This window comes from Rhinolophus ferrumequinum, chromosome 16 (assembly GCF_004115265.2).
Source record: "Rhinolophus ferrumequinum isolate MPI-CBG mRhiFer1 chromosome 16, mRhiFer1_v1.p, whole genome shotgun sequence".
NCBI classification, from domain to species: domain Eukaryota; kingdom Metazoa; phylum Chordata; class Mammalia; order Chiroptera; family Rhinolophidae; genus Rhinolophus; species Rhinolophus ferrumequinum.
Window position 1 is genome coordinate 51,095,034 of NC_046299.1, and position 26,144 is coordinate 51,121,177.

The 26,144-nt window shown below is 48.0% G+C and overlaps 3 protein-coding genes across 6 annotated transcripts in view; all 3 read right to left on the minus strand.

Annotated features, from left to right (window-relative positions):
* Window positions 1-3,258, minus strand: part of USP54 (ubiquitin specific peptidase 54) — a 117,954-nt gene extending 114,696 nt beyond the window's left edge. Inside the window, exon 1 of one of the 3 annotated variants that reach the window (XM_033129890.1) lies at window positions 3,169-3,258. The gene's annotated coding sequence lies outside the window, so the exon portion shown is untranslated. Of the gene's footprint in view, window positions 1-1,887; window positions 2,103-2,783; window positions 2,899-3,168 lie in introns of those variants that run through there. The other 2 variants (XM_033129888.1, XM_033129889.1) reach the window with 2 other exon arrangements.
* Window positions 3,259-6,613: 3,355 nt separating this feature from the next.
* On the minus strand, window positions 6,614-18,123 carry MYOZ1 (myozenin 1). The gene is made up of 7 exons (XM_033130751.1): window positions 18,106-18,123; window positions 13,957-14,056; window positions 12,679-12,769; window positions 10,697-10,875; window positions 8,553-8,796; window positions 8,030-8,195; window positions 6,614-7,125 (listed from the first exon to the last, which is right to left on the minus strand). The coding sequence occupies exons 3-7, from the start codon at window positions 12,749-12,751 to the stop codon at window positions 6,894-6,896; spliced, it is 894 nt and encodes a 297-aa protein (XP_032986642.1). The 5' UTR covers window positions 12,752-12,769; window positions 13,957-14,056; window positions 18,106-18,123; the 3' UTR covers window positions 6,614-6,893.
* Window positions 15,872-25,334, minus strand: SYNPO2L (synaptopodin 2 like). 2 transcript variants are annotated; one of them, XM_033130747.1, is made up of 4 exons: window positions 25,135-25,334; window positions 23,837-23,988; window positions 22,863-23,377; window positions 15,872-19,651 (listed from the first exon to the last, which is right to left on the minus strand). In XM_033130747.1, exons 1-4 carry the CDS (start codon window positions 25,237-25,239, stop codon window positions 17,481-17,483), a joined length of 2,943 nt encoding a protein of 980 aa, XP_032986638.1. In that variant the 5' UTR covers window positions 25,240-25,334; the 3' UTR covers window positions 15,872-17,480. The 2 variants fall into 2 exon arrangements, with proteins under 2 accessions (XP_032986638.1, XP_032986639.1); XM_033130748.1 differs by lacking the exons at window positions 22,863-23,377; window positions 23,837-23,988; window positions 25,135-25,334 and adding an exon at window positions 21,631-21,764 and having other exon boundaries at window positions 17,084-19,651.
* Window positions 25,335-26,144: the final 810 nt, after the last annotated feature.

The window sequence follows — 26,144 nt, forward strand, 5'->3', positions numbered from 1 at the left end:
ACTACACTGATGATATTTTTCCTTCTCAGATTTTTAAAGAAACCATGTACTAAGATATAAAATTTGAATTTCAACCAGATAATCAGATTTTGGAGTCTGAAATATAGAGCTTAAAAAAATCTGAAAGCAAATATATAAATACATGTAATATGTATGTATTTTTCTCAATACAAAAAAATTGCAGTATAAAAAATATTTGACTTAATCCTTTAAAGTCTACTGTAATTAACACTTGCCATATATACCATGTTTCCCCGAAAATAAGACCAATCCAGACCATGGGCTCTAATGCGTCTTTTGGAGCAAAAATTAATATAAGACCCAGTCTTATAACAGGTCTTATCTAACATAAGACCGGGTCTTATATTAATTTTTGCTCCAAAAGACGTGTTAGAGCTGATGGTCCGGCTAGGTCTTACTTTTAGGGAAACACGGTATGAATATAGATAACCATTTCCAGGGTTAAAATGATCATTTTCTGGAAGCTTATAAATGTTAACAACTGCTTATTACAACTATTTTCCCAAACATAGCTCCCTGTACAATTATATCCAACATGAATATGGTAATTTACTCAATTCTCTGTACAATACAAATTTCATATTTAGCATCATGCTAATATTGAAATTCATTCCCCATATGCGTGTAAATATTTGATAGAGGAAAATCTATGAATAAAGATAGAGATTGAATTCTGGTCTTCTGTCCAATTCCACCTTCAATCTCTGCCCTCCTCCCCACATCCCAAGGCTCCCTTTCTGCAAAGAAAGGAATCTTGCTTAGGTTTTTCCAATCATGTATATTTCTAACTCCCTAATCTGACATTTACCAGCTCTGTAATCTTTGGCAACTTTTTAATTTTTTAATCTTCAGTTTTCTTATTTTTAACATTGAAGTATTAGTAGCAGCTGAAGAGCAGGGTGCTGTGAAAATAAAATGAGATAATGTGCCTGGAACATTAATAATCACCCAACAAATGTTAGCTATTGTGCTTATAATCATTATTATTATTATTATTATTATTATTATTATATTATTGACTTAAGATGCTTAGTGATATTTATTTTAAGAATACTAAAAAAAACTATTAAATTATGAACTTACCCGAGAATTTTCGCCCCAAGTTTCTATTCTAACTTTCATCTCTTCTGAGAAATGTAGTATGTGTTTTACTGATACAGCATGGTCATCTACTATGCTATAAACATAGTAAAGTGCTCAGGGACAGACCCTTGTTTCATAAGCGTGTGTTCATATATTGTGTGCTTATTACACTGTAATTATTTGTTTCTCTATTACTCTCCTTTCCTAGGGTCTGAGCAATTTCAAGGCAGAGAGCAAGGCTTACTTGTATTTGTATCCTGAAAGCTTAGTAATCAGACACAAAATAGGTCTCAATAAATGTTTGTTGAATGGATAAATGAATTAATTAATCTTTTCCCCCTGCAATGCCTTACACACAGTACTCTACACATAACAGGAACTCAGTGAAGCTCGTTAATGGATTCATGCAGAAATCTTTTGGACTCTACCACATAAATCTTGCCTCAAAAAAAGCACTTTAAAGTTTAGCTATTAACATTACAAATGAAAAGTTTTAGTCTAAAACATATCAGATAAATAGGTTCAAAGACTAACCACATCAAGGCTAGCTCTAGAAAAATTTAAAAGCCATTATTCTAATTAATGAATTTGTGAACCTCAACATGGAAAAATCCAGTTACATAATCAAAGAGTGGTTTTGCACATTTATACTTATAAAGGTAGTGAGAAAAATTATCAGAAAGCTGTTATCTGTAGATCGAAATGGATAAATTATTTTTATGCCTGAATTGAAGCCACTGTTTTCCCTAGAAATAAGATTTTAACAAACAAAGTAGTCCAAACCTGAGGTCTCCAGAACAGTCCTTGAGTCTCAGACTAAACGCTTTGCCCTCTCGGTGATTTTAACTCCTGGGGTTCCTTTTATTTCCAGGTTGACAGATATTCAAAACTTGTTTGGTCCCCTAAAATGAAACCTAATCCATTTCTTAAAAGGCAAATAACCTAAACAGGCACACTTTGGGAACACTAGGTTTTACATTCAAGTAACTAAAACTATCCCTAGTACATTCAAGTAACTAAAACTATCCCTAGTTCAATCTGCAGATGCTGCTGCTGCAATAAAAACACTTTTCTTAGTTTGTAAGTTACATTCGTGGAAGGTTTAAGTGTCGTACTGCACGTTCTTTCACTGTATTATCTAAGCTGATTTTACACTGCATATATAATTTCCTAAATATACTGTAAAGGATTTCTACAATTGAATGAATCTGGCAAGAAACGTGATCTCAGCACACACCCCCTTCCTCCAACTCAATACGTTCCAGAGGAAGCACATCTGAGGTTTGGTTTTTTCCTCTCAAACATTTCTCACCCGCTCCCACCCCACACTTTATCTTAGAACAGCAATCATTCATGATCCCACTCAGTCTCTCCACCGAAAGAACCTTCCCAACTAATACTAGCTCACCAGGAACCTCCTTTCATATTTCAAAGTCCGTGGGGGATTTCTTTGGGAGGGACGGGAGGCGAAGGTCCGGGACGCCACCATTCCCGCCAAGCCCTTTAGGACGCAGGTCCTGGCGCGCCTCAAGTCCCGGACTAGCCTCAGGCGGGGCCCCCGGGAGCTGCGAAGGTCTGACACACACGCACACGCATCCCCACCAGTGCAAAGCAACCGGGCCCAACCTCTGTTGCTCCCATTCAACATACCCTGCTCCTAGCTGAACCCCATTTCTTACCACTTATTCCTCGATGTAGTCCGGTCTCTTTAACCATTTCTGAGTCCCGGTAACCCTCTCCCTCCCACCATACACAAACACACACACACACACACACACACACACACACACACACACACACACAGACTTCCACACTCTGGCCCCTGCCCCTTGAACCCTGCTCCACCCCGTCCCTCCCCCTAGACCTCCCAGCAGCTGCAGCCCTCCCCGCGTGCCCCAGTGCAGATCGGCGCCCAGTCCCTATACCCACTAGACCTGGGTCCTCCCCTACACGTCACACTCACGCCCATTCCCCCCGTGACCCGACCCTCCCCGCCCCCTCCCTGGGCGCTCCCCCTGCACCCCGTTCCCTCCAGCCCCGCCCCCCTGAGGGTGTCGCACTCACCGCTCTTGCCGCCGCATCCTTAACCGCCGCGGCTGCTATAGCTACAGGGAGCCAAGGCAACCAGCTCTCGCGACACTTTCCTCCGCGAGAACAACCCAGGAGAACGTCTCGCAAGAAAGTACATACATGAGTCAGGCTCCCGACGGCTGAGTGTCTCGCGATAGCATTGGGTAAAATGGCGGCTGCAGGGCGTTTCAGGGGTGGCCTGGGAAGGTCCAGAGGTGGGCGAGAGCGAGGGAGAATGTGGAGCCGGCTGGAGAGTCGGAAACTAGTGCAGCCGGGGCAGTCTGAGCTGGGGGATGTTAGGGTAGCGGACCCCACGCTGGAATAACTAGGGATGTGGCCTGCTCTTTGCCCAAGTGCCTCCAACTTAGAGCAGTGTCGCCTTTAGCTGAAGTTCCCGTTTTCCCGGCATTTTCCTTCTGCATGCGGAGTAGGGATGAAGCAAGACAGAAATTGACCTTCCCGTGTCCTCATTACCTTCCTTCAGGAAGTTTTCATACGTTTTTCCCCTACCGTGGTTTGCAAATGGTATTGGACTCCACAGAAATGTTTATGTTTCTCCGCTGGTGCCACACCCCCCGTCAGTTAGCCCGACGCAAATAGGCAACACAAGTTTGTCTTTTAAATCAGGCACAGGTGTTGGGATGCAGAAGGGGACCGGATTGGCGTGTGGTTTGAACTTGGCACTTGCTTGCTGCCCTGTGGACACATCCTTGTGACTTAGTGACTCTGTCAACATTTAAGTTGGAGGGCTTGCTGTCTCTGCTCTCAGACAACTGTAAATGCAGACTGAGTAACATCTGGAACAGAAGGTAGACTTAACGCCGGTCATCAAGGAAGAATAGAACAGAGGGGAACAAATAAAGGAATAGAAATAATAAATGGAGAATTTATTCCTTCCCTCACAGCCCCTGAATAGCTCTCATAGTCTAGACCCCTGCTGTCCAGTAGAAATATACTGCAAACCGCATTACGCAATTTAAAATATCGAGTATCCACATTTCTTGAAAGAAATAGGAAATTTTAGTTAATTTTTAACCCAAAATACCATTTCAAGATGTAATCAATATCTTTAAGTTATTGATGAGATATTTTTTCATACTAAGTCTTCAAAATCCAGTGTTTCTATACACAGAGCATCTCAATTCTGACTAGGCTCATTTTAAAAGCCTAAAAGACACGTGTGTCTAGTGACTATAGTATTGCACCACAAAGCTCTGAACCCTAGAAGAGGGAATGAGCTATCTGGGTGAGGTTAGGGGCACAGTATTATAGGCATGTGGTTTATGTAAAAGAAACCCTTAAAGTTGCTAACTCAGATGGCTACAGAGGCTAAGCAAGTAACAATAAAAGATGGTCTGAAGAAAGGATGTTTTAACACAAGAAAAATGTCCAGGCAAAGAGATAGCAAAGCTTGAGGATCTGACTGGATTTCTGGCTAGATCCTGTGCAAGTGCGCATTTTAATGCATTAAACCACCATTGCATCTTCTGATAATAATTTGACTCTCAAGTAGACTTTTATACTAAGAAAATAATTTCACAACCAACCTGGGCTTCCTGTAAATTAATAAGCTTGCATCATGATATTTCGTTATATTTAAGATTTCAGACATTCTGAGTTTAGAAAAACTTAAGTTCTAGGTTTTCAGAGCTGTTGACTAGCAGATGCTGGACTTTTTGTTTTTAATCTCAACTTTAATAGTAAGCATTTAATAAGTATTTTATGATTGACTATGAAATCTCTTTGTCACATGAGTTGTTACTAGCCTTTGTACCTCTGATGCCTGACCTAGTAAGTACCTGGTATACAGTAGGCACTCAATAAACATTTGTTAAAGAAATATAGTCCGTAACTTTTTGGCAGGGTTCATAGACTTTTAAACATGGGAATCAGATGAACGCTATGAAGCCTTATCCAGATCCTATCTGTGCCCTAACCATATTCCCTCAGCCCACCTCAGAGTTCACTACAACTTTGGTAGACAGATCCTGCACAAGCCCATAGCTTCCTACCTCAAACACCTTTCTTTGGAATTGCCAGCAGAGTTAACATTCCTGGTAACAATCCACAACCAATGAGAGATGGGATTTGGTGGTTAAATATTCCAGTTCCCACCCCCCCTCAGTGGGGCAATTCTGATGTAGTGTTTCTCAAAATTTACCAATGCATAAGAATCACCTCGAGAGCTTAATAAGCGACAGATTCTTGAGTTTGTACTTTTAACCAAGCTCCCAGAAGATAATGCTGCTGCCAGTCCGTGGACCACAGTTTGAATAGTATTTTTCCCAGAGTCCCCGGTGGGATTCAGCCCCAATTGCTCAAAGCACCTTTATTGGCTTTCTTCTCCCTTGCACTGCTTGGATTCTGGGATCACCTTCCTTGTTAACTACTTGTATCCAAAACTTTGTTCCAGGATCTATTTGGGGGAAAATCCAAACTATGACAACACTCTACTTAGAAAAATGCATGTAGAAGTAGAGTTTTGTGTACAAGTTCACAGAACCTATGAACCCCCTGCAATGTATTTAATTTGTAAAGGAACGTGACCAGGATAAATATCATGTGACCCAAGGTCCATGAAAATTGAATCAGTCTATGCAGAGTCTAGCAAATTAGTATCATCTTTAATGGCTCAAGAAGTTGGCTGACTTCAGCCAGCTCTCAGAATTTATTTTCCCAGAACCGATTGAGTCATCTCTATTCTTCCTGGTCTGCATCACTTCTTATTTTGTAGAACACAGGAGTAAGTCTGGGATTCTAAAGAAACCTCATGCTTGAAATCAATAAAAAGAGTAATGTTACTCATTCCTGTTGGGCTCTCGTGCTTTCTTCCCAATCGCATTGCTGTCTGGACACCACTGCAGTGCCCCCATGACCCTTAGTTCTTTTCTTGCTATGTTAGTACAGAGCCAGGGCTACTATAACTACTACAGCTGGTTTCTCCCACTTCCTTCTGGATTCCAACACGGCTCCCTATTCTATCTCATCCTTCTGGGAATCCGTAACCTTTGACATACATTCCTAAGCCCACTCTGATGTCATCTGGAAACTTTATGGCATTTCTAGTTCTGTAATGATTGGGTAATCCTGATTATCCCAATTTCTAATCAGCTACAAAAAGAGAACTAACAGCAGGGTCACCACCACCTACTTCCTAACCACAGCACACAATAGCTTCTTAGCTGTGCCCACATATGGACTAGTACGTGTGTCTGTGCGTGATTATTTGTCTTATGTTACTGTTGAATAAGAATGCCTTTGTATACACCTATGAATGTGGTTTCATGGGTGTGGATGTGGGTGTGGGTGTGTAAGTAACCAGAGCTCAGGTCTGGTCTTGAAGTTTGAATCATGAATGACTAGTATTTGACTTTAATTAGTCTCTGTGCATTGTTAGCCTCAGTTTTCGTCTGCCCTCAAATATCAGAGGAAGAATGAGTTCATTTCCTTGAAGTTTATTGACTGTTACCGGTGGCGGAGAAAATTCCATAAAAGAACAGTTTCCATACAGAGAAAGTGGAAGGGGAGCTCTGAGGTGGTGAGGAAGGATGCTGGAGTGGGCACTTAGACCGAAGGATGGAAAGGCAGATTTCTCCCTTCTTTTTCCCCTCCATTCCCAAAAGGATACTAGATTTACAATGGGAGTATCTTGCTCAGCTTCCCTCTCCAAATTGGAACCAGAGAGGGGAAACTTAATGCAAAGTAGAGAAGGAAACGCCTCACAACTCCTCTGTTTCTCCATCCAAGGGGATGCCAATATCCACGTTGTAGTCTGCATGCTCCCCGGAGCTCAGCCAGGGAATAGGGGTTCGATTGAAAGAAGGCCTATTGGAGAGGTTCTGGTTGTAGAGGACCATGGGTTCGCTCAGCAGGGGTCCCAGGTCAAACTTGGGCATCTGGAAGGTCATTCGTTTGGATGCCTTCTCATATCCACCATAAGGCATTGCTGTCCTGAAAAGGGGACACATTATTTCATTAAAAACCAGAACAAAAGGAGCAGAGCTTTATCAGTAAGATGTTACTCTGTTTTGAAGATGGGGAGTCTCTGAATTCTAGTGTGAGATTGCTTCTGCTCTCCTTATTCTTTTTCTCCCATAGCACTCCATTCCCCCTTCCTGGTTTCCTTGTTTCCTCAAAGCTAATAATGAGAAAAGGACTCTAATTGGTACTAGATAGCCTCATGAGCAGCTGTGGCCCAGACCAGCATTTTAGAAAAAGTGACCCCAAACACTATAGACCCAAGGGTCTGAGGCTACCTTAAAGTACAATGTAGAACCCCGACCCTGCCTCCAGTGGATAGTACCTGGCCTAAATGAGAGGAATAACATTTCCTGGAAAATCCAGACTCCTTAGGACCAGATGCAAAAGCCCTTCTCTAGCACTTCCCTATCCTATTTTCACACAGATCTACTATCCACAGTCTGGAGAAGCCCAAAAGAACAGATATTCAAACCTCCCTAAGGTAGGATATAAAGGACTAGACTCATACTGCAGGAACAGTAATGGAACCCTAACCTTGAAAGAAGGGAGCCTTCAAGAGGCCTTTAAATGTGTGATATATTACTCCCATTTTACAGTCAAGGCAACCAACGCTCAGAAATAGGGTGACTTTCCCATGCCCACACAGCTAATAAGTGGCCTATGAACTAAAAATTAAATCCTGCCTCCCAATAAATTTTCTGTCATCATACTATGCTGTTTCTCTGAGCTGGAGTGGAAAGAGCAAAGGCCTTCAATTAGGGTCCCCATATTCCTCCCATGCCTCCTGAAACATTTGAACCAAAGTTTCCATCCCAATGAAGGACATGTTACCACACACTCGCATGCATCTGGTTCCTTCCCCCATCACCGCTACCTGTTGAAGGACTTGTATTGGGGGAGTTCAGCTTTGGCCCCATAGGCCAGCAGGTCAATGCCAAGTTCCACTTTTTGCTGGGGGTCAACCCCCATGGCTTTCTCCCATGGGGAAATATAGGTCTTGAACACAGTGATATGTTTTCCTCCTCCACCTGCCTGGTCTCCTGGCAGCCATGGGAGAGAAAAGTAAGTCAAATAATAGCAGGTAGTAGCCAGTGGAAGTTAGTCTCATACCCTTGCACTAGGGAAGCTGCTGGAGCCAAGTACCAAAGGTATAGCATCCTGATAATTGTATAATGTTTGCAGAATAATGACAGCCTGGGGTCGGATCTAGGGCTGAAACTGAAAAGCCAGAAAGGTGACTTCTGGGTGAAATAGATACATGTTTGTATTCTCCTGGACCCATAGAGTCCACCAAGAAATCTCAGGCCTCTCCTGCTCCCTACACCCAATTTAGGCCTCCTTCCTGTGGATATCGCTGCTCTAGGGACCAGACATTACTCTTGGGTGAAGATACTTGCCTGTTCCTGTATCGCCAGCCCCTGCTGTGCCAGCAGCTCCTCCTCTGCCGGGCTGGCCTCCCGGACCACCTGTACCTTCAGATCCAGACCCAGGGCCCTGATGCTGCTGCTGTTCAGAGCCGTACTGTCCAGCAGGGCCACTTCCCCTTGCCTGGCCTCCACTGCTGCCCTTGCTGTAGGAGAATCCCTGACCCTCTGTGCCCAGCTGTCCCCCCACTGCGGGAAGGAACTTCTGGAAGTGATCCTGAAAAGGACAGAGTTAGGGGAAGGTTAGGGATGGGTATGGGGAATACACAAAGACACAGGTATGCGTAGCAAGGCGGATGTGATCAGACAATGGCAACCAAAAGACACTGAATCCTCTATGATTCTCCCCTCCAATAGATGGATAAGGATAGCCTGACTGAGAGAAATTAAACTCTCCTTAAGGGGTTAGACCCCCAATGGCTCAGTACCTCCAATTGTACCTCAGGATGAGAGCAACTCATTCTCCTTTCCCATCCTTACCAAGGCAAAGAGGACCAAGACTTCTGCTCAACTAAACTTTGAGAGGATAGGTTTGGCCTGGAGAACTTAGCCTTAATTTGAAGAACTAGAGAGCTCTCTGCCCCCTCCCCCTCCTCATCTAGTCAGACAGAACTCTTCTCTCTCTCCCTCTTTTTCTCCCTCTCTTTTCTTGGTGCTTGTTGGACCAGGACATCTTGACAGTGAAATTGTAGTGGGAGGGGGAAGGGTGGCCAAAAGGGCAACACTGGATTCAGCCCCAAGGCCTAAAAATAACCCTGCCAACTCCTTCAGGAGGCTCTCCTGGCCACCCACCACACACAACCCAGTGCTCCACCCAGTGTAACCAGACCCAGGCAGGAAGGAGGGCTTTTGGTCTCCTAAAGTTAGATATAACCAGCTCAGCATCTTCACTCTGCTGCTACATAAGGGCCAACGACAGACACTTCTGCCCCTGGCCCCATATAGGCAGCTATTTCCACTCTCCCCTGGCCGGCTGCCCAGGGAAGGTGGAGGGGAAATAAAGGAAAAGGAGAAGAGCCTCTCCGTGGCAGCTATAACATCTTGTGCCTGGCCTCTCTCCAATCCCTACTTCTCTTTCTTTGAAGGATCCTGACTAGGGAATGTAGGATCTTCAAGGATGGTTTCAGTCCCCACATCTGGGGTCCTTAGATGAAAGAATGGCTGAAGAAGGAGATGACCGTAAAAATTCACTTAATTCTTTCTAGGGTTGCCAAATTTAGCAAATAAAATTACAGGATACCAGTTAAATCTGAATCGCAGATACACAACAAACACTTTTTTAGTATAAATATGCTACAAATATTGCATGGGACATATTTATATATGAGAGTATCCATTATATATCTGAAATTCAAATTTTACCGAATGTCCTGTGTTTTTTAATTTAATTTTTATGCCCCATTTTGTGGGACATATTTATACTAAAAAATTATTCATTGTGTATCTGAAATTAAGTGCCTTGTTTGTTTGTTTTTATCCCCCTGCCAGACTGTTTTTGTTGTTGTTGTTTTAAATTTTTATTGGGGAACAGTATAGTTTTCCAGGACCCATCAGTTGTTGTCCTTCAATTTAATTTTGGAGAGTGCAGCTCAGCTCCAAGTCCAGTCTCCGTTTTCAATCTTTAGTTGCAGGGGGCGCAGCCCACCATTCCATGTGGGAATTGAACCAGCAACCTTGTTGTTGAGAACCTGTGCTCTAACCAACTGAGCCATCCGGCTGCCCTTGTTTTTTTTTTTTTTTTATGTCCGAAATACCGCATTGGACATACTTTACTAAAAAATTAATTATTTGTGTGTATCTCAACTTTAAAATACAGGGCTGGACTTCCTGTGTTTTATCTGGAAATCCTATCTTTAACACTTACCCATACTGAGAAGGCATTTTCTCCCTGAGGGTGTGGTTCCCTCCCTCCCACTTCACTAGCTCTAAGATAGAGACTGAGTTTCATAGGTGGGGTGTAACTCACCCTGGAGCTGTTGAGGGCTTGATATATCTGGGAATTGAACAGGCTATAAATTTGCAGAGGGGAGGTTGGTGATTATTTGGAGATTCAGAGCCTACCAAGAAGTTGTCCTCAGGAGCATGAGGCTTTGAGGGTAGTAAAGTCCTGAACTCACCATTGAGCTGTCAGAAAAGACATCAGGATGATTTTCATAGATAAATTTCTCCACCCTCATCTGGCGCAGTTTGAACATCTTGGAGCCCCGGTTCGTGAGCAGCGACAGCTCCTCCAACATCACATCCCTGGGGACACTGATCTTCTTGCCCAGGTTCAGGCCTGAGCTCTCCTGTCCACCTTTCAGGGAGGTGGGGAGGAAGAGGCAAGGGGAAGAGGAAAGTGGGGTTTTCTGGGCTAAGCATGCAGATGCCAGTCACTTCTGTGTGTGTCCCAGCAGAGACCCCTGAGGGACGCAGATGCTGCCTGTGATGTCTGATCTAATTCTGTCTAGTTTGTGAGGGCTTTTGATTTCTTGGATTTGGAGTTGGAGAGAATGAAAGCATGGGAACTGGGCTGCAGAGTAGAGACAGTGGGGCTACTGGCATAGAAGAGAGTGAATGGGGTCAGTGGGGCATGGGCATGGGGGCTATCGGGCGAAAGGAGTAAAAGACGTCATAGGCGGAAGCCACTGAGGAAGCTACAGCCTGGGAGAAAGCCCAAAAGCTGTGGGGAGCCCCTCTGTATGGAGCTGACCACCTCTAAATACTGGGGGGCGGGGGGCAAGTGCCAAAAAAATGTATACAAGTGGACATTTTGGTCAATGTTGCTCAAGCAGTAGTTCGCTGTCATCAGAAGTGTCTGGACGCTGATGGTAACCACTTTGAGCACTTCTTGTAATTGCAGAAGTCAAACGTGACTTGTGTTCATCTTTTGTTATCGGTATATATTGAGTATTACAATTTTAATACAGTTTCCCTTTCTTAAACGCACCCTCTGTACAGACTCCTGACTTTCATTTTTTTTAATTTTAGTTAGTTGACATTCAATATTATATTAGTTTCGTGTACAGCATAGTGGTTAGAATTTACAAAGTGATCCTCCCAGTACAAATGTAGTACCCACCTGGCACTATGCATAGTGACTACCATATTATTAACTATATTCTCTTTGCTGTACTTTACATCCCCGTGACTATTTTGTGACGAATACCAATTGTAAGAATACCAATTTGTATTTCTTAATCCCTTCACCTTTATCACCCATCCCTCCCAATCCCCTCCCATCTAGCAACCATCAGTTTGTTCTCTGTATCAATGAGTCTATTTCTGTTTAGTTTGTTTGTTTATTTTCTTCTTTAGATTCCACATATAAGTGAAATCATATGGTATTTGTCTCTGTCTGACTTATTTCACTCAGCATAATACTCTCTAGGTCCATCCATGTTGTCACAAATGGTAAGATTTCATTCTTTTTTATGGCTGAGTAATATTCCATTGTACATAGTAGTATGTACCACATCTTCTTTATCCAGTGGTCTTTTGATGGGAATTTCAGTTGCTTCCATATCCTGGCTATCGTAAATAATGCTGCAGTGAGCATAGAGGTACATATATCTTTGTGAATTAGTGTTTTGGATTTCCTTTCCCTACTCTTTCCCTCAGTGAACTCTCGCTGCAAATAGCCTCTAGGTATTGGGAGAGCTCGTCACATGCACGTACTCCTACGACCCCCAGGAAAAATGCCTGAGCAGTTTCCCATTTTAAATACTTACACAGGCTCCCTAGCTTTGGGGAAAGAAGTAAGGAAATGAATCATTTCTTAAGACCTTACTCTATGCCAATCTCCATCATATGTATGTTCTTCCTTAAACATACCTCACTGGCCTGCGGGTCCTGTTGTCATGGACCTGCGCTGGGTAGGATGGCCTGGGTATTATCTCAGATTGCAAGGTGAGAAGTGTGGAAGGGTGGGTAGTCAGTGTTGACTCCTTTCTCCTTGTACCACCACCACCATCCCTCACCCTACCCCACCCCTGAATTCCTCGTCTCATGCATGTCTCTTCACCATAAGACATATATAACCTTACGATATTGCTGGCACTCGTGCCAGAGATGCTCTTAGTAAGAAATGCCACACTAGGTAGGTGCAGACAGGCCATACCTCCGGTGAGTTCCATGATCAGCTTGCTGGATTTCCTCTTTTTGTTGGGGGCTGGGGTTCCTGAGAGCGGCATTGTGGAGGTGGATTCAGCCTGGATAGGGTGGGAAGGGGCAGTTGGAAGATGAACAGGCATTGGGAAAGGTGAGTGTCTACAGGAAGGCAGCGCTGCTTAACCTGGGGTTAAGGCCTTCAGAGAACAAAATTTCATCAGATTTTCAAAGAAGTATATATTCCCTCAAACAGTGAAAACCCACTGCTTTAGGGCTTCTCTTTTCTTGGGAGGCAGGGCAGAAACTATAGATGTACCGCCTGCCCCTACCTTCTAGCAACCTCTTTGCAGCTGTTTTACAAAGAGCTGTGCGTGGATTAGGAACACAGAGCGTTGGTGGGCAGGGGGGAAAACAAACAAATAACACACAGGCAGAGCAATGCACCCAGGTTTCATTGGCATGATTTGAAGTTTTTATTTGCATGGAGATCTCAGATTGGGGCTGTCATTCCAAGCTCTGGTCTCTCCTCAGTCTTCCCCAACCCCCAGGGGGCAGAAAAATGTTCTGCCAGAGTCGAGGAGATGCAGCCAAAACCAGCCTCCATAGGAAGGAGAAGTTGTTGCTCCTCCACTGGGCCAGCTGGAATGTGGCCTGGAGGTCACAGCAGTGCTCCTTGCTCCCTTTCAGTCACTCCTGCCCCAGACCCCAGAACTGGAGTGCGGGGGGGGGGGGTGCGGGGGTGTCAGGGGACATTTGAACTTTGATGCATGTCAACTCAGCAATATCACAGCAGTGGGGCATTGAGGGAGGACAGGAACATCACAATAATATCTGGCAGTGGAGGGGGGACAAGCTAGGAAAAGACAGACTCCAGCTCCTCTTTCACAGAGGCTGGCACTCAGCAAAAATGCTGTCTTCTGCTGAGTCTTGTCTCACAACACATCTGCAATTCTACTAACTCAGTGGGGTCTGCTGAGGCCAGAGTCCAGGAACCGCTAAATGGACTCTCCCAGTACCTTTCAGCCTCAACCAAGTTCTTTTTTTCCAGCCCACCTCTTAGACCTCTTTCTCAATTCTCCAGAGCCTCCCCCAATATCTCTACTCCCCCACCCTCCTGGGCCCCTCTCCTTCCAACTCTCTGCAGCTCCCCTGAACTGAACAGCTGGGAGCTGAACACAGATGGGGGAGGGGGCGACTATCCCAGGATCAAGGGTCACTGCTGCAGACACAGACACAGCAGTCGAAAGAATGGGCTCCAGCGCCTCTGCTCACAGAGTTAGAGACTTACCTGCTGCTCAGGCGGTGGTCAGCTCTCCCTGGGGTCCAGCAGCTTTGGAGGACTGAGCTACTGTGACCGAAGAACCCAAGCTGGGCAGGCGGGGGCAGCACTGGCAGCGGGGGAGGGAGGGTGGTTATTAATAGAGATGATGAGCGCAGCTCAAATGGCACAGGGGGTACTGAGACCCTGGAACCAAGACCCCGCCCTCCTTGCCCAGAGGCTCAGGAACAGAGGAAAGGGCTTTGGGATTCCCTCACTAAGCTGTCTGAATCAGGGGTCAGTGTGCCCAGGGACTTACTCTCCCTTGGCACCTAGAGTCTGTGATCCAAAGAAGCTTTCAGGGAGAAATTGAAAACTAAAAGGGAAAGAGGAGGCAGGCAGCAAGCAGGAGACAGAAATGCAGAGTAGGAGAGCAAGAACCTGGAGAATATGTCCCAAGAGCCACTCAGAGCCAGTCCAGGCCACAGCTGGAGAGATATGTGGGGGCATTTTTGGGTGGGAAGGCTTAAGGTGCTATGTATGGAGAAGGGAAGTTTGTTCCCAATGGAACTACTCTGAAAGTTCCTGGATGGTTTGTTCTGTCCTCTGGCGGGGCCAGATCTCGGCAGCTTAAGGGACCAAATTAACCAAACCCAGTGCTTCCTCAGCTGCAAGGGAAGTTGTGGCGAACTTGAACGGTTTCTGCCATTTCACCCCGTTTTGCTGTTGGGGTGCTCAGTTCCGCCTTACTCTGCCAGATAGATGTTGGCGTCTCCCTGAGCAGCGCATGAAGACTTCTGCCTTACGAGGGCCTCACTCTCTGAGATTCCTACTTGGGGTTTTCTTCAAAGGGAACACACACCCCAGAGGATGTGGACTGTCCCATTCGCATTGTTCCCGAGGAGCCTCTGGGCAGGGCCCCTGGCTTGAGAGACCCCTTATGAGAAGCGTGTCATTTGCCTAGCCCCTTCTTCAGTAGTCCCAGGAGCACCCTGGATCCCCCTCTACCTTCTGTTCAGGTTCTGGAACCAGCTGCTGCTGCACATCTGCTGCAGCCACCACCACCACCCTGTTGTGGCTGCTTTTGGAAGCAGCGTTTGTAGCTCCCAGAATACCCCTCTGTCCCTTTGTGAGCTCTCTACTCTTCCTGCCCCTGCCCTTTCCCCATCCTGAACTTTTCAGGTTTATGCTAGGGGCTGAAAGGGCGCCCTGCCCCCCACAGTTCGCCTCTTTCCAGACCAGTTTAGCATCCAGATCCCTCGTCTTTTGTCCTCCTCCATTTCCTCCCAACCCAAAGAAGCAATTAGAGGAAAAAACATAAGTAGCAAATGGTGATTTCATCATCCCTACCATCCCCCCCTCGAAAACAAAAAGAAACCAAAATTTTGGTCTCCTGTGATTGAATACCTAAAACTACCAAGTGGGTGAAGACATATTTAACCTATGCTCTCTGGGTCCTCCCTTTGGAATTCTGAGACTACTTGGGAGCATCTGGGTCCTGAGCCTGGTTATTGGCACACATATGCCCCCTGCTGGTAAAACTGAGGCAATGGCACTTTCCTTCTGGCCAGTCCAATGCTAGTCTTCTCCAGTGCCTTCTCTTTTTTCATTAGTCTCAATCCACACCCTCTCTCTAGTTCTTCTCCCATCCAACCTTCACCTCCAGCCATTGTTTTCCCACGGAAACATGGCTGCTTCCTCCAGGGAGCTAGGAAGTGATGATGGCAAAAGGCTCAGAAGGCCTTTTCAACTTCTCTTAGTTCTGTAAACTGAGGCCTAGTTTGGGAAGTTTGGAGCAGGGTTGATTCAAAAAGAGAAAATCTGGATGGGGAATGTAGAGAGAGGGAACCAAGGGAGTGGTGTAAGTGGCTAAACAGGAATGGGACAGAATTGCTAGAGAAGAGCAAGAGACCAAGGGGTAAAGGGCAAAAGGGTGAGAAATAGGAGGGCCGGAATGGAGAAAGAGATCAGGAATCAGGAGATCAGGGGAATGAGTTAGAGAAGATCAAAGGGAGCTCAAGATCTGGGTATAAACCTAGAAGAGATGACAGCAACAGAAGGTATGGGGTATAAGTTTATTCTTGTGCATAAATAAACAAAAGTACTGTGACTCACACCTAATATGCAAATGAACGATCAATTTCCAGATAAAAGCTGCGAGCGTGCCCCATGGTCTTGGTGAGAGGGGAGTCCATAACACTCTGGGATTAGAAATGAGGACCTGAAGCTGGAAAGGGACAAGAGCTACGGTTTGAGGGATAGGGTAGGACTGAAAAGAGGTTTGGCTCTGGGTGTTTCCTTGCCCTTTCCCAGGTGATCAGGACAAGCTGCAGAAGACAGAGGGACAGATTCAGAGGAGGTAGCAGAGATACCAACTGTTCTTTCAGCACACAGCACACATTCTCACATCTTCCCACCATCACCCCCTTCACTCTAACAAATATATTCTTCTCCCTCATTTCCCCCAACCCCCCTCCTGTACATGGTTGTTTTCTCGTTACCTAACTTTACTCTCTGCCGACACTGCATTCTCCTTCTCCCTCACCGGCTCCTCTTTGTGGCTCAATCAATTACATTCATTTCTGCTTTGCTCCTGGCTCTGCCTCACTTTCCACACCATGGCTCTTTTCTTTCTCCTTTCTGTCTTGTGTTCATGAGGCAATGAAGCCAATGATTTGGTCACTCTCAGAGGACATCTTCTTTCTTTTTGTTCACTTCCTGGGTGCTTGTTGCTCAGCATGGGCCTCTCAAGTTGCTAGCTTTCTGAAATCCTGAGGAATTCTTAGTTCTATTCCTGGTCTAGCTGGTATAACTCAGTCCATAAAACTGCCCTGGCCCTCCAAGTCTTCTCATACTCCATGAGTTTCACAAGATGCTGTGTACCAGCTACAGACACTGGTCTTTAACTCTCGTGAATCTCTTTCTCGCCACTACATTATCCATGTAGGGACCCACCTTTAATAGCACAAAGGTAAGACCCACATTGGGCCTTCAGATCTCTCCTCTTACTCTTGCCTCAGACAGAAGAGCACATATATGCACACACACTTGCACATACATATGCACACATACACATTAGGTATATGCCAGCCAAGCTTGGGAAAGAAGAGTGAGAAGTAGCGAGCGACTTAGTACAAACAGGGGTCAATTCAGTTCGTTTGCTGCCTGCCTGGTGGTGAGCTTCTTGCCTGAGGTCTCAGTGGTAACTTCTCTGTGTGCTTCTCATTGAACGTTAAAATGAGGCCCACAGAGAAAAGCACAAATGTAGAGAAATAGAGACCAGTGGGGGAATATAGGTGAAGAGACCTAAAGACAGAGATCCCAGCAAGGAACTGCAGAGACAAAGAGGAGCGCAGATACCAAAGCACAGATATTAGGTTGGAAAGAAGCAGGAAGGTTGGGAGCCAGGAGGAAGCCAGGGGATGGGATACCAACTCCAAAACTATCTCTGGTAGGAGGGAATTTAGCCTCCAGATGCTTGAGAGAGGGGGTGGATTGGGTAGGAGAAGCAACTTTAGGAACTGGATGTTCCACCTCTCCTTGGTCCTGGGAGCTCAGTGGTGGCCTGCCCCAGGCCTCCACACATGAGCCTGCAATCCTGTTCTGGTGGCTGAAAACCGAGGCCTGGCTACCTGGAAGCTACAGGAGCTAGGGGAGGCCCCAAGACCCCTGGGAGACTCTGGAGGAGGCGCTGGGCTAAGGACAGGGGCTGAGGCCAGCTCTGCCCTCCAGATGGGCTCATCTAATGTAGTGGCTGCTCGGGGAGCAAGCACAGTGGGGGCCAGGGGCTCTGCAGTTGGCTGAGGTGCTGGAGTGGAAAATCGCCGGATCTCCTGCACTCGGGCAGTTTTGGGGGGCCCTGAGGAGGTGGGACCAGGAGTCTGGGGAACCTCATCAAAACAGAACATGGCAGTTTTAAGTTGGTAGGGCTGGTGCCGCATGAAATCCAGAGCCTTGATTCCCTGTTTGGGAGTTGCCCGAGGCCCCTGGGATTGGGCCTTACTAGGGAGAGTTCGGGCAGCTTGGGGAAAAAACGGTGAGAGCAGAGGGTTGTAAGCTATAGGAGGTGGGGCACGTATGTTGGGTGAGTATTTCCAGGAAGGGGGCAGTGAGGGAGTAGGAGAAGGGCTTCGGGGTCGAGGGCCGAGGCCAGGACTAGGTGTAGCTTCCACCACATACCTGTCTGCTCGGCTCTGCCGCTTGGCAAACAGCTCCCCACCCCTGCCCTGAAGCCTTGGTGGCTCAGGGATTCCAGCAGACGGGGTAGCCCCATTCACCAGCCCATCAGTGAACCCTCGAGATGGGGGTTTAGGAGCCACTGGGGGTGGAGTCTTAGGAGTCATAGGGGGCGGGGTTTTGGGAGCCATTGGAGGCGGGGTTTTAGGTGTCACGTGAGGCGGGGTCTTGTAACTCCTGCCCCCTGGTGGCTGCATGAAGTTGCAGGCTTCAGCCCCGAGGCTCAGAGCATCCTCCTCTGGACCAGATTCAGCACCCCCTGCCCGGGGTTTTTCATCCAGGTTCTGCACCAGCGATAACAGCTCCGGGTTGGGAGAGTTCTTCGTCTCCTCGTTTCCCGGCCGGAACATCTGCTTCCGGGTCCCCCGACGTCGGGCCTCCTGTAGGATGCCGGTGCGAGCAGCTGGCACAGAGATGCGCTGCTCCCGAGCGCTGGGAAGCTCAGGGCCCGCGGGGCCTGGGGAGGGCGCCTCTGGGCGCGCAGCGGGTCGCAGGGGCGTCGACAGGAAGATAGAAGCGGTGGAGGTCATGGCAGCTGCGCTAGGGAGAGCGGGGGGCTCAGGGGCTCCGCCTGGCGTAACAGGACGATTAGGGGCTGGGATATACAGAGAGCTGGTGGCCGTCATGGGGCCCGAAGAGCGTGGGGTGCTGGAGGAACTGGAGGCTGGCATATGGCTGGGAACCCCTGAGGTGAAGTTGGGCTGAGGGGTGGGCCCCTGAGGAGAGGACAAGAAAGGCGGTGGGACAGGACTGAGCCCTCCCAGGCTTTCATTCGCTCTCTTGGGGGCCAGGGGCCGGAAAATAACCGAGGTGGTACCTGGCCGCTGACCTTGTAAGCCCGGGGTAAAAGGCCTGGCTGACCGGTTAAAGATGCTTGGAGCTGGGGTAGGGGCTCCACCACCTAGGAGTAAGGGTCTGGAGCTGGAGAGAGGGACCGGTGAAGGGCTGGATGGGAGCACAACCGCCTCCGGAGGAGCACTCTGGGCGCGAGGTGGTGACTGCAGGCCCTTCCCGTTGAGCATGGCTGCTGGACCATCCTGTGCCGGCTCCTGGGTGCTGGAGGCTGTGCGCTGGCGCTGCTGTTCAAAGAGCTGGACCCCTCGCCCAGAGGCCTCACTCAGATGCCCTCCCAGCCCTGAGCCCGGACCCTCTGCAGCACCTGAGCCTGGCCTGGCCAGCTCCATGTCCAGATAGGGGCTGTCCCAGTCGGACTGGTTGGTGAGGCTGCGGGCGTCGGAAAAGGCCTCCTCGTCCAGCTCGGACTCACTGGTAGGAGGGACCCCGTCTTCTTCCTCCACAGTGCCTGTCCCAGCCACAGCCCCAAAGCTCACTAAGGTGTATTTCTTGGCTCTCTGCCGTCTTTTCTTAAACATAAGCACCCCCTTGGAATGGGGGTTGGGGGCTGCAGTTAGCAGGGATGCAATCGTCCGGCATTTGGTCTTGGCCTCCTTCACACTCTTCTCTTGGAGGCTCTCTGCCCGTTGCAGTTCTAAGGAGGCCAGGAGGGAGAACCGTCAGTGAGCCTCTTCTACTCCTACTCCCCAAGTCTTTCATCTCTACTCCAGCCAGCTCCCTCAGCCCTCCCACCTCCTATCTTTTCACTGGCCAGACCCACAACGTCTCCTGCCTGTGGCAAAGTCCTCTGACTTGGGGGCAGAGTGGAGGATGAAAGGTGAAACCAAGGACAGTTGAAGGGAAGGCAGAGTCGAGCTGGCTGCCCTGACACCACTCTGACCACAGCTTTCCTATCCTCTTTTCCCTCTACTCTGCTCCTGTCTTCCCGGGGATGTGTTCTTACCCACTTCACACACATTCCTCCCCTGCCTCCCTCCATTCCCAGCTGGCAATGCAGGGGTGGGGTTGAACTGGGGTCACTTCCCAGACAGAAAAATGAGACAGGTCCCGGGGAGAGAAAAGATGACAAAGGGATACTTTTCTCCCACCATAGAGACCACAGTAGGGTGCTTCTCAGAAAGTTTGGGACTAATCCCCTTACCCCTATGATAAGGACTCAAAGGACCCCTTAGCAACAAGAATCTTCATTCATAATTCCACCCTACCATGCATTCCAAACCATATACATTCATAGAAATAACTCCCCCCACACATCATTTCAACAAGAATATGGGTCTAGTAAAAGCCAGTTGTGGGTATATTTTCTCATGTACTTTTCACTCTCATTTGCAGAGACCCCAGCTTATGAACACTCCAGTTCACACATGTATGTAAATACATATATTCCTGCACAAAAACTGCATAGAGTCATTTGAATCTATTCACACACATGCATACTCCAGGTGCCCCTTCCCAAGTTCCCCCTGCAGAGATCCTGTCGCTAACAGTTTGGTCAAAACTTTAGAGCTGATATAGGCCTTCCAACAGCCAGGGCACTCCTCTGTGCCTCACACCCCTGCTACTCACAGCCAGGGATAACCTCAGATCCAAGATGCAGGAAAAGCCAGAGCGCTGCTCTCCAAGGCAACCCTCCAAATCTTTAGGATAACTCAAGGTCACCGGATAAATATATTCACCTTTTCCCCCAGCTGGCAGTGGGAGTGGGGTGGTCTTCTTTAGGGGTCAGCCTTCTAGAAGGTGGAAAGCTTGGGCAGCCACTACCAGGCAGGCACGAGAGGTCTATGTATTAAAGGGAAGCAGGGCAGGGCTTTTCATGCCATGTGGGGCCTGGGAGGTGGGGCCACGAAGTGGGAGTGGCTGCCCTGCTGCTGGGACCCTGCTTTGGACATGGATACTCTGATCCATGATCCCCAGTTCCTCCCGAAAAATTCTTGAAATTCCATCTACTTTCCACTCAAGATACCAAGCTCTTTTCTAATTAGGGCTCTCATTCCACCCATCCCAACGTTTGTACCACAGAATAGAACTGAACGAGAGACAGGCTCTGGAGTCAGAGTTCAGTTTAGATTTTTGGTTCATGAGAGAGAGTTACTTCACTGAAGTTCAGTTTCCTCATCTGTAAATGAAAATGATAATAGCTACCTCATAGGGTTGCTATGAGGATTAAGTGAGATAATGTTGGTAAATTTAGCATTTAACGACAGCCTAAGTCCGACTGTGAGTAATCATTACTATCAAAGCTTTCTTGACACTAACTACACATGTATACAGACACTTTCTTGTTCACACACACAGATTTTCTCCCACAGACTCCCACATACAAGCCTTAATGTATCCATAGATTATTCACACCTCTCTCTCTCTCATACACTCTCTCTCCATGAGTTTTCTATAACTCATATGGTCACAAACCCCTTTGACATGTGACCATAGCATCAGCCCATTCTGAGAAAGGGGTCATGAAACTTGCCTTAGAAAAGAAGGAAGAGGAAGGCAAAAAGAAGAACGAGATAAGGGAGTAAGACCTTTCCCAAAGACCTCCCTTCCTAAACTGTTGATATATTCCCCTCCGTTCCAGAGCCCAGAACCCTCTTGGCTATGGGAGAGTAGTACCTGCATAGAATGGGTCCTGGACTGCAGGAACTTGGCCTGAGGCTTTGTCAAAACTTGCTTGGCTGAAGGGCTCTTGGCTGATGGGCTCAAACGTCTCCATGCCGGGAAAGGCAGTGTTGGCTGGAGCAGGACCAGCTTGAGCCACCCCCCATGCCTTTTAAAGCCCCTTTGTCTTCTCCCCAGAGCTGGCAGCTGAATGAGCTCACTATGCTATTTTTGGAGCCTGGCCCCCTCCCTTCTCTTGCTGCCTGCTCCACCAGCCCTAGTGTGACAGACACAGGCACCTGCCTGCCCTCTCCCCCACCCTACCCCACTGGACAATGAGGTCTGCTTGGCTAAAAATATCCCCAAGCCACTAACTACAGTCTCATCCAGCATGATGGGAAGGGAGAGGGTGCTAAAATGAGAATTGGGGATAAGCCTTGGCTCCTGGTTATGCATCTGGAATTTCTTTGTGGAATACTGGACACTCTCGGGGATGTCAGCCTCTAAATTGTCATGTCCTTAGCCTCTAATCCAGACTTAAAGACACAAAATTCTATGGATCGGGAATCAGAATGGTGGAGGGGAGGAACAAGAAATGAGAACTAGAGGGGGAATCCGGAGATTTCCAAGGTGACAAGAAAGGTTTCTGGGTGAGAGGCATGGGAGGCATAGGGAGAAAGTTCACTCTTAGACCTTGTTCTATAGCCCACATCAAAAATAGTAGAGAGCTTGAGATAAGTGGAACTGGCTTTTTCTGTCCAGGCCCACATTTTTGCCTGAGATAAGGAGCTGAAGATCCCTCCCCTACCATTTCCTAAGGACTCATGAGTATCCCATAGCCTCCCAGGCCCCAGAATCCTAACTGAACTTACAAATGTCAAAGGTGCCTCTGATTTTCTATGCCTGCAATTAATAGCCCTACCCTGCTTCCAAATAGTCCCCTGCCCTATGCCTGACACCTATCAAAATTATAGCAACAACAACAAGCAAACCCTGCTTTGATTCATGTCTCTTTCCAACTTCCCTACTTACCCTGTTCCTGGGTTGGGTTGAACCACTTGTACCCTTTTGCCATACTAGTTCAAACAGCATAAATAATGGAGACCATGTGATTATTTTCCCCTCCTACTCTTCTCCACTTGTCCCCAATACTATATCCAAGGGAAATATAAGGTATGGTTATGAAGGGTAGATTTAGGGTTCAGATGGAAAGATCCTGACTAGGGGGAAAGGGTTCAGGCACTCACTGGCTTGCTTGGCCTTCTGGGTGTAGGTGGTAGTAAGATCTTCTGCCACTGGGTGGGGAACAGGCCCCACCATCGGGATGAGATGAGGGCCAGGCCGGAGGGGACCATGGGGCAACAGCAGGGCCTCGGCTGGCGGTGGCTGAAGGGTTGCCCCATCCTCCCAAGATGGGGAGCTCACACGGCTGTCACCCTGGCTGTTAGGGCCCTGGACAGCAGGTGCCGGCTCTGCAGGGCTGTCAGACAGGTAGACCTCATCGGGTGGGGCTCCTGGAGGGCTGGGCCTTGTGGAGCCTCGGCGGCGGGGTCGGCGGGGCTTCTCCTGGGTGGCAGGGCCATCAACGTCACTGTCGGTCTCTCCATAGTAAGCCTCACTGTCCGGGGGTGAAAGGAGGCTCCCAGGCTGAAGAGGCTGGGGAACTGGAGCACCAGGGGGCTCAGGACTCAGCGGAGATAAGGGTGACAGCACCTGACGCTCACCAGGGGATGGAGATCGCAAAGGCCCTTCATCCTCTACCCTGGGTGGGAAAGATGACAGAGCTTGAAAAATGGGCTGGATGACTGACAGCTAGAGAGATCTGAAGGGGATGGGAGAGGGAGAAGGAGGTAAGGGGAGAGAAGGGACTGGCATATAGGAGGAATGGCTGGGCTGAGAAGAGTGAAGATCTGAAGACAAACTGGAAGGCAAATGTGCTTAGAGGGCTCTGAGTGGAAATGAGCTTCCTGGAAGATGTGATGATGAGACAGGCAAGGGACTGAAGGAGGCCCATGCACTCAGATACCCACCTAACACCTCCATCAGCTATGTTCAAGCCCTTTGGGAGGCCTACACTAACATCTATACTCCGGCACTAATGCACAAGCAGAGATGGGTCCTTGTTAGTTGCTGAAGCCAGGCCCGTAAGGCACAGAGCTGCCAGGCAAGGGGAACCCTGGACTAGGGGGACATGGGTGGGTGGGGTAGGAGGAGTCCATACCTCCGCACAGTGAGGACCAGTTGATTCCCTGAGGCATCAATGAGGCTCATGGCACTGGCATGAGAGAGGCTGGTGCAGGAGACTCCATTAATGGCTAAAAGCTGGTCCCTCTCTCGGAGTCCTGCTCTGCCAGCTTGGCTCCGTCTTCGGATCTGAGAAGGTGTTGGAGGAGAGACTGTAGGTGAGAGAGGGCCTCCAAGGGGGAATAGAATGAAAGGAGTTAGGAGAGGAAGGACCCATGCGTGGGAGGGATTTTACTTTGCAGGGTAAGAAAGGGTGGAGAGGAGCATGGGGCTGCAGTTACGGGGGCCAATCTAGAAGGAAGAAGATACAGGGTGCATTATATAAGAGGAAGTAGGGTCATCATTGAATGAGCACCGTGGGGAAAACGGCAGCAGGGCGGTACTAGCATGGTGGTTTTCCAAGATTGTCCTCCAACAGCAGTATCTATACGAGCCAATAGTTCTCTCCTAGGCCTTGGAATCCCAGGCACTATGATCTATGTAGTCGACATTTTAGAACAGTATTCCAGACTGGAGGGAATCCAGCAGATTCTGGGAGACTATGATTATGTGTACGTATGTGTATGTGTGCCATGGTGGCTATTACTTATTGAGTGCTTACTAAATGTTAGGCATGGTGCTAAGCATTCTACATGTAGTATTGCATTTAATCGTTAGAATGGTTCTATGAGGTAAGTACTATTATCACCCACATTTTATAACGGAGAGAATTAAGCCTGTATGGTGAAACCAAAAGGGTAACAACTTCCTCTGACAGGCCAGATCTTGCCATAACCCTCCTAGCACCAAAAAAAGAGTCTTGCCTAGTGAGAAAGGATCTGGCATAGGGAAAGAAGAGCACTGAAGGCATGGGCAGGGCAGGGCAGGGCTGGGCTGGGCTGGGCGAGACAAACTCAGCTCATTACATATCAGCTTAGTTAGAAATTAGAACCTTCCCTACATTCCTGGAGTTTGGAGTAGAGGAGGCACAGACCCAGGGGAGCAAAGACTGGCTGGCCGGACCTGGGCCTCTGTTACTATGGCGCCACAAGGAACTGAGACACTTTTTCTCTGCTATCAGAAACCGGGAATCCCTTTTCTAATAGCCCCCCACAAGAAGCCTGTGGTGACACCACTCGCCCACCAAACATAAACACGCTTCCCTGCCCACCTATCCACCCCCACTCCTCTTCACAGACTCCCACTTCTCTCCCCCATAAGCCACCACATGGCTCTTCCCAGGTACCCTTAGGTTCCCCCTTTCCCTGAAACCTCAACATAGGGGCTCTCCCTTACCTTGGACACCTGTAAGGGTTTCCTCTGCTCGGCCCCCCCCTGAAGTCGGAAGCCCCAGGGGGCTCCCCCTGACAGTGTGACCAGCACCTCCTCCTCAGCACCCATCGCTCAGCTTGGCCTATGGCCTTCGGAGTTTGGACAGTGTCCCAGGGAGAGAAGTCGAGGTGCTGGTACCCCGTCCGGCCTGTCTGGCTGTCCTGCTCCTGCTGCCCCAGGCCTTCCCCCCCACACCACACACCACGGGCAGGCAACTTGGCCCTGGGATCAGTACAGTCCAGCACACGTGTCCTGTCAATCGGAGTTGTGCTCAAAATAGTTGCCGGCTGTACTCCTCTCCCTCCCCCTGCTGTATTACTCCCAGAGCTAATTATAGTAAAAACTCTGTCCTCTCCTGTCCCCCGTTCTCCTGCATGGGCCTTTGACTCAGGACTCAGAGTACTAACTTTCTGGGCTCTATAACTCATGTACACCTTTTCAGGGACTGTGCCTCCTGATAGGATCATGGACTAATTCCAACTGCTTTCCTCCAAAGCTCATTTCAAAGTGGCATCATCAAGTGCTTTGATTCCAGAGGGAGGAATGGCTGGGAACAATCCACAAGTGCAAGCTCCCTAGAAGAGAGTGCCCCCTTTCTGCATGAATTTACCTATTAATCAAAATGGAGATCTATATCCCATTGCAGCGCTGGGTGCAGTGTAGAGGAATTCTGATTAGCCCTGCCCCAACTGAACTGTTCCCTCTTCCATAAAGCCTTTCCTGCCCATTTCCCGAGACTCCCTCCCTATTCAATAGGGCTTCCTTCCTCTGGGCAACAGACGTATCAACATATTTCTATTGTGGTACTTCTCAGGCATTATAGTCTGTTTATATGACTAAACCGTACTCAATAAATGTTTGCTGAATTACCTCTTACTATACATAGGTGATCATGGAAAGGTGAAATAGATAGGTGTGTATAAACATGCCAACCCATGTTAAAAATAAAATTCCTAATTATTTTTAGGTTTCCA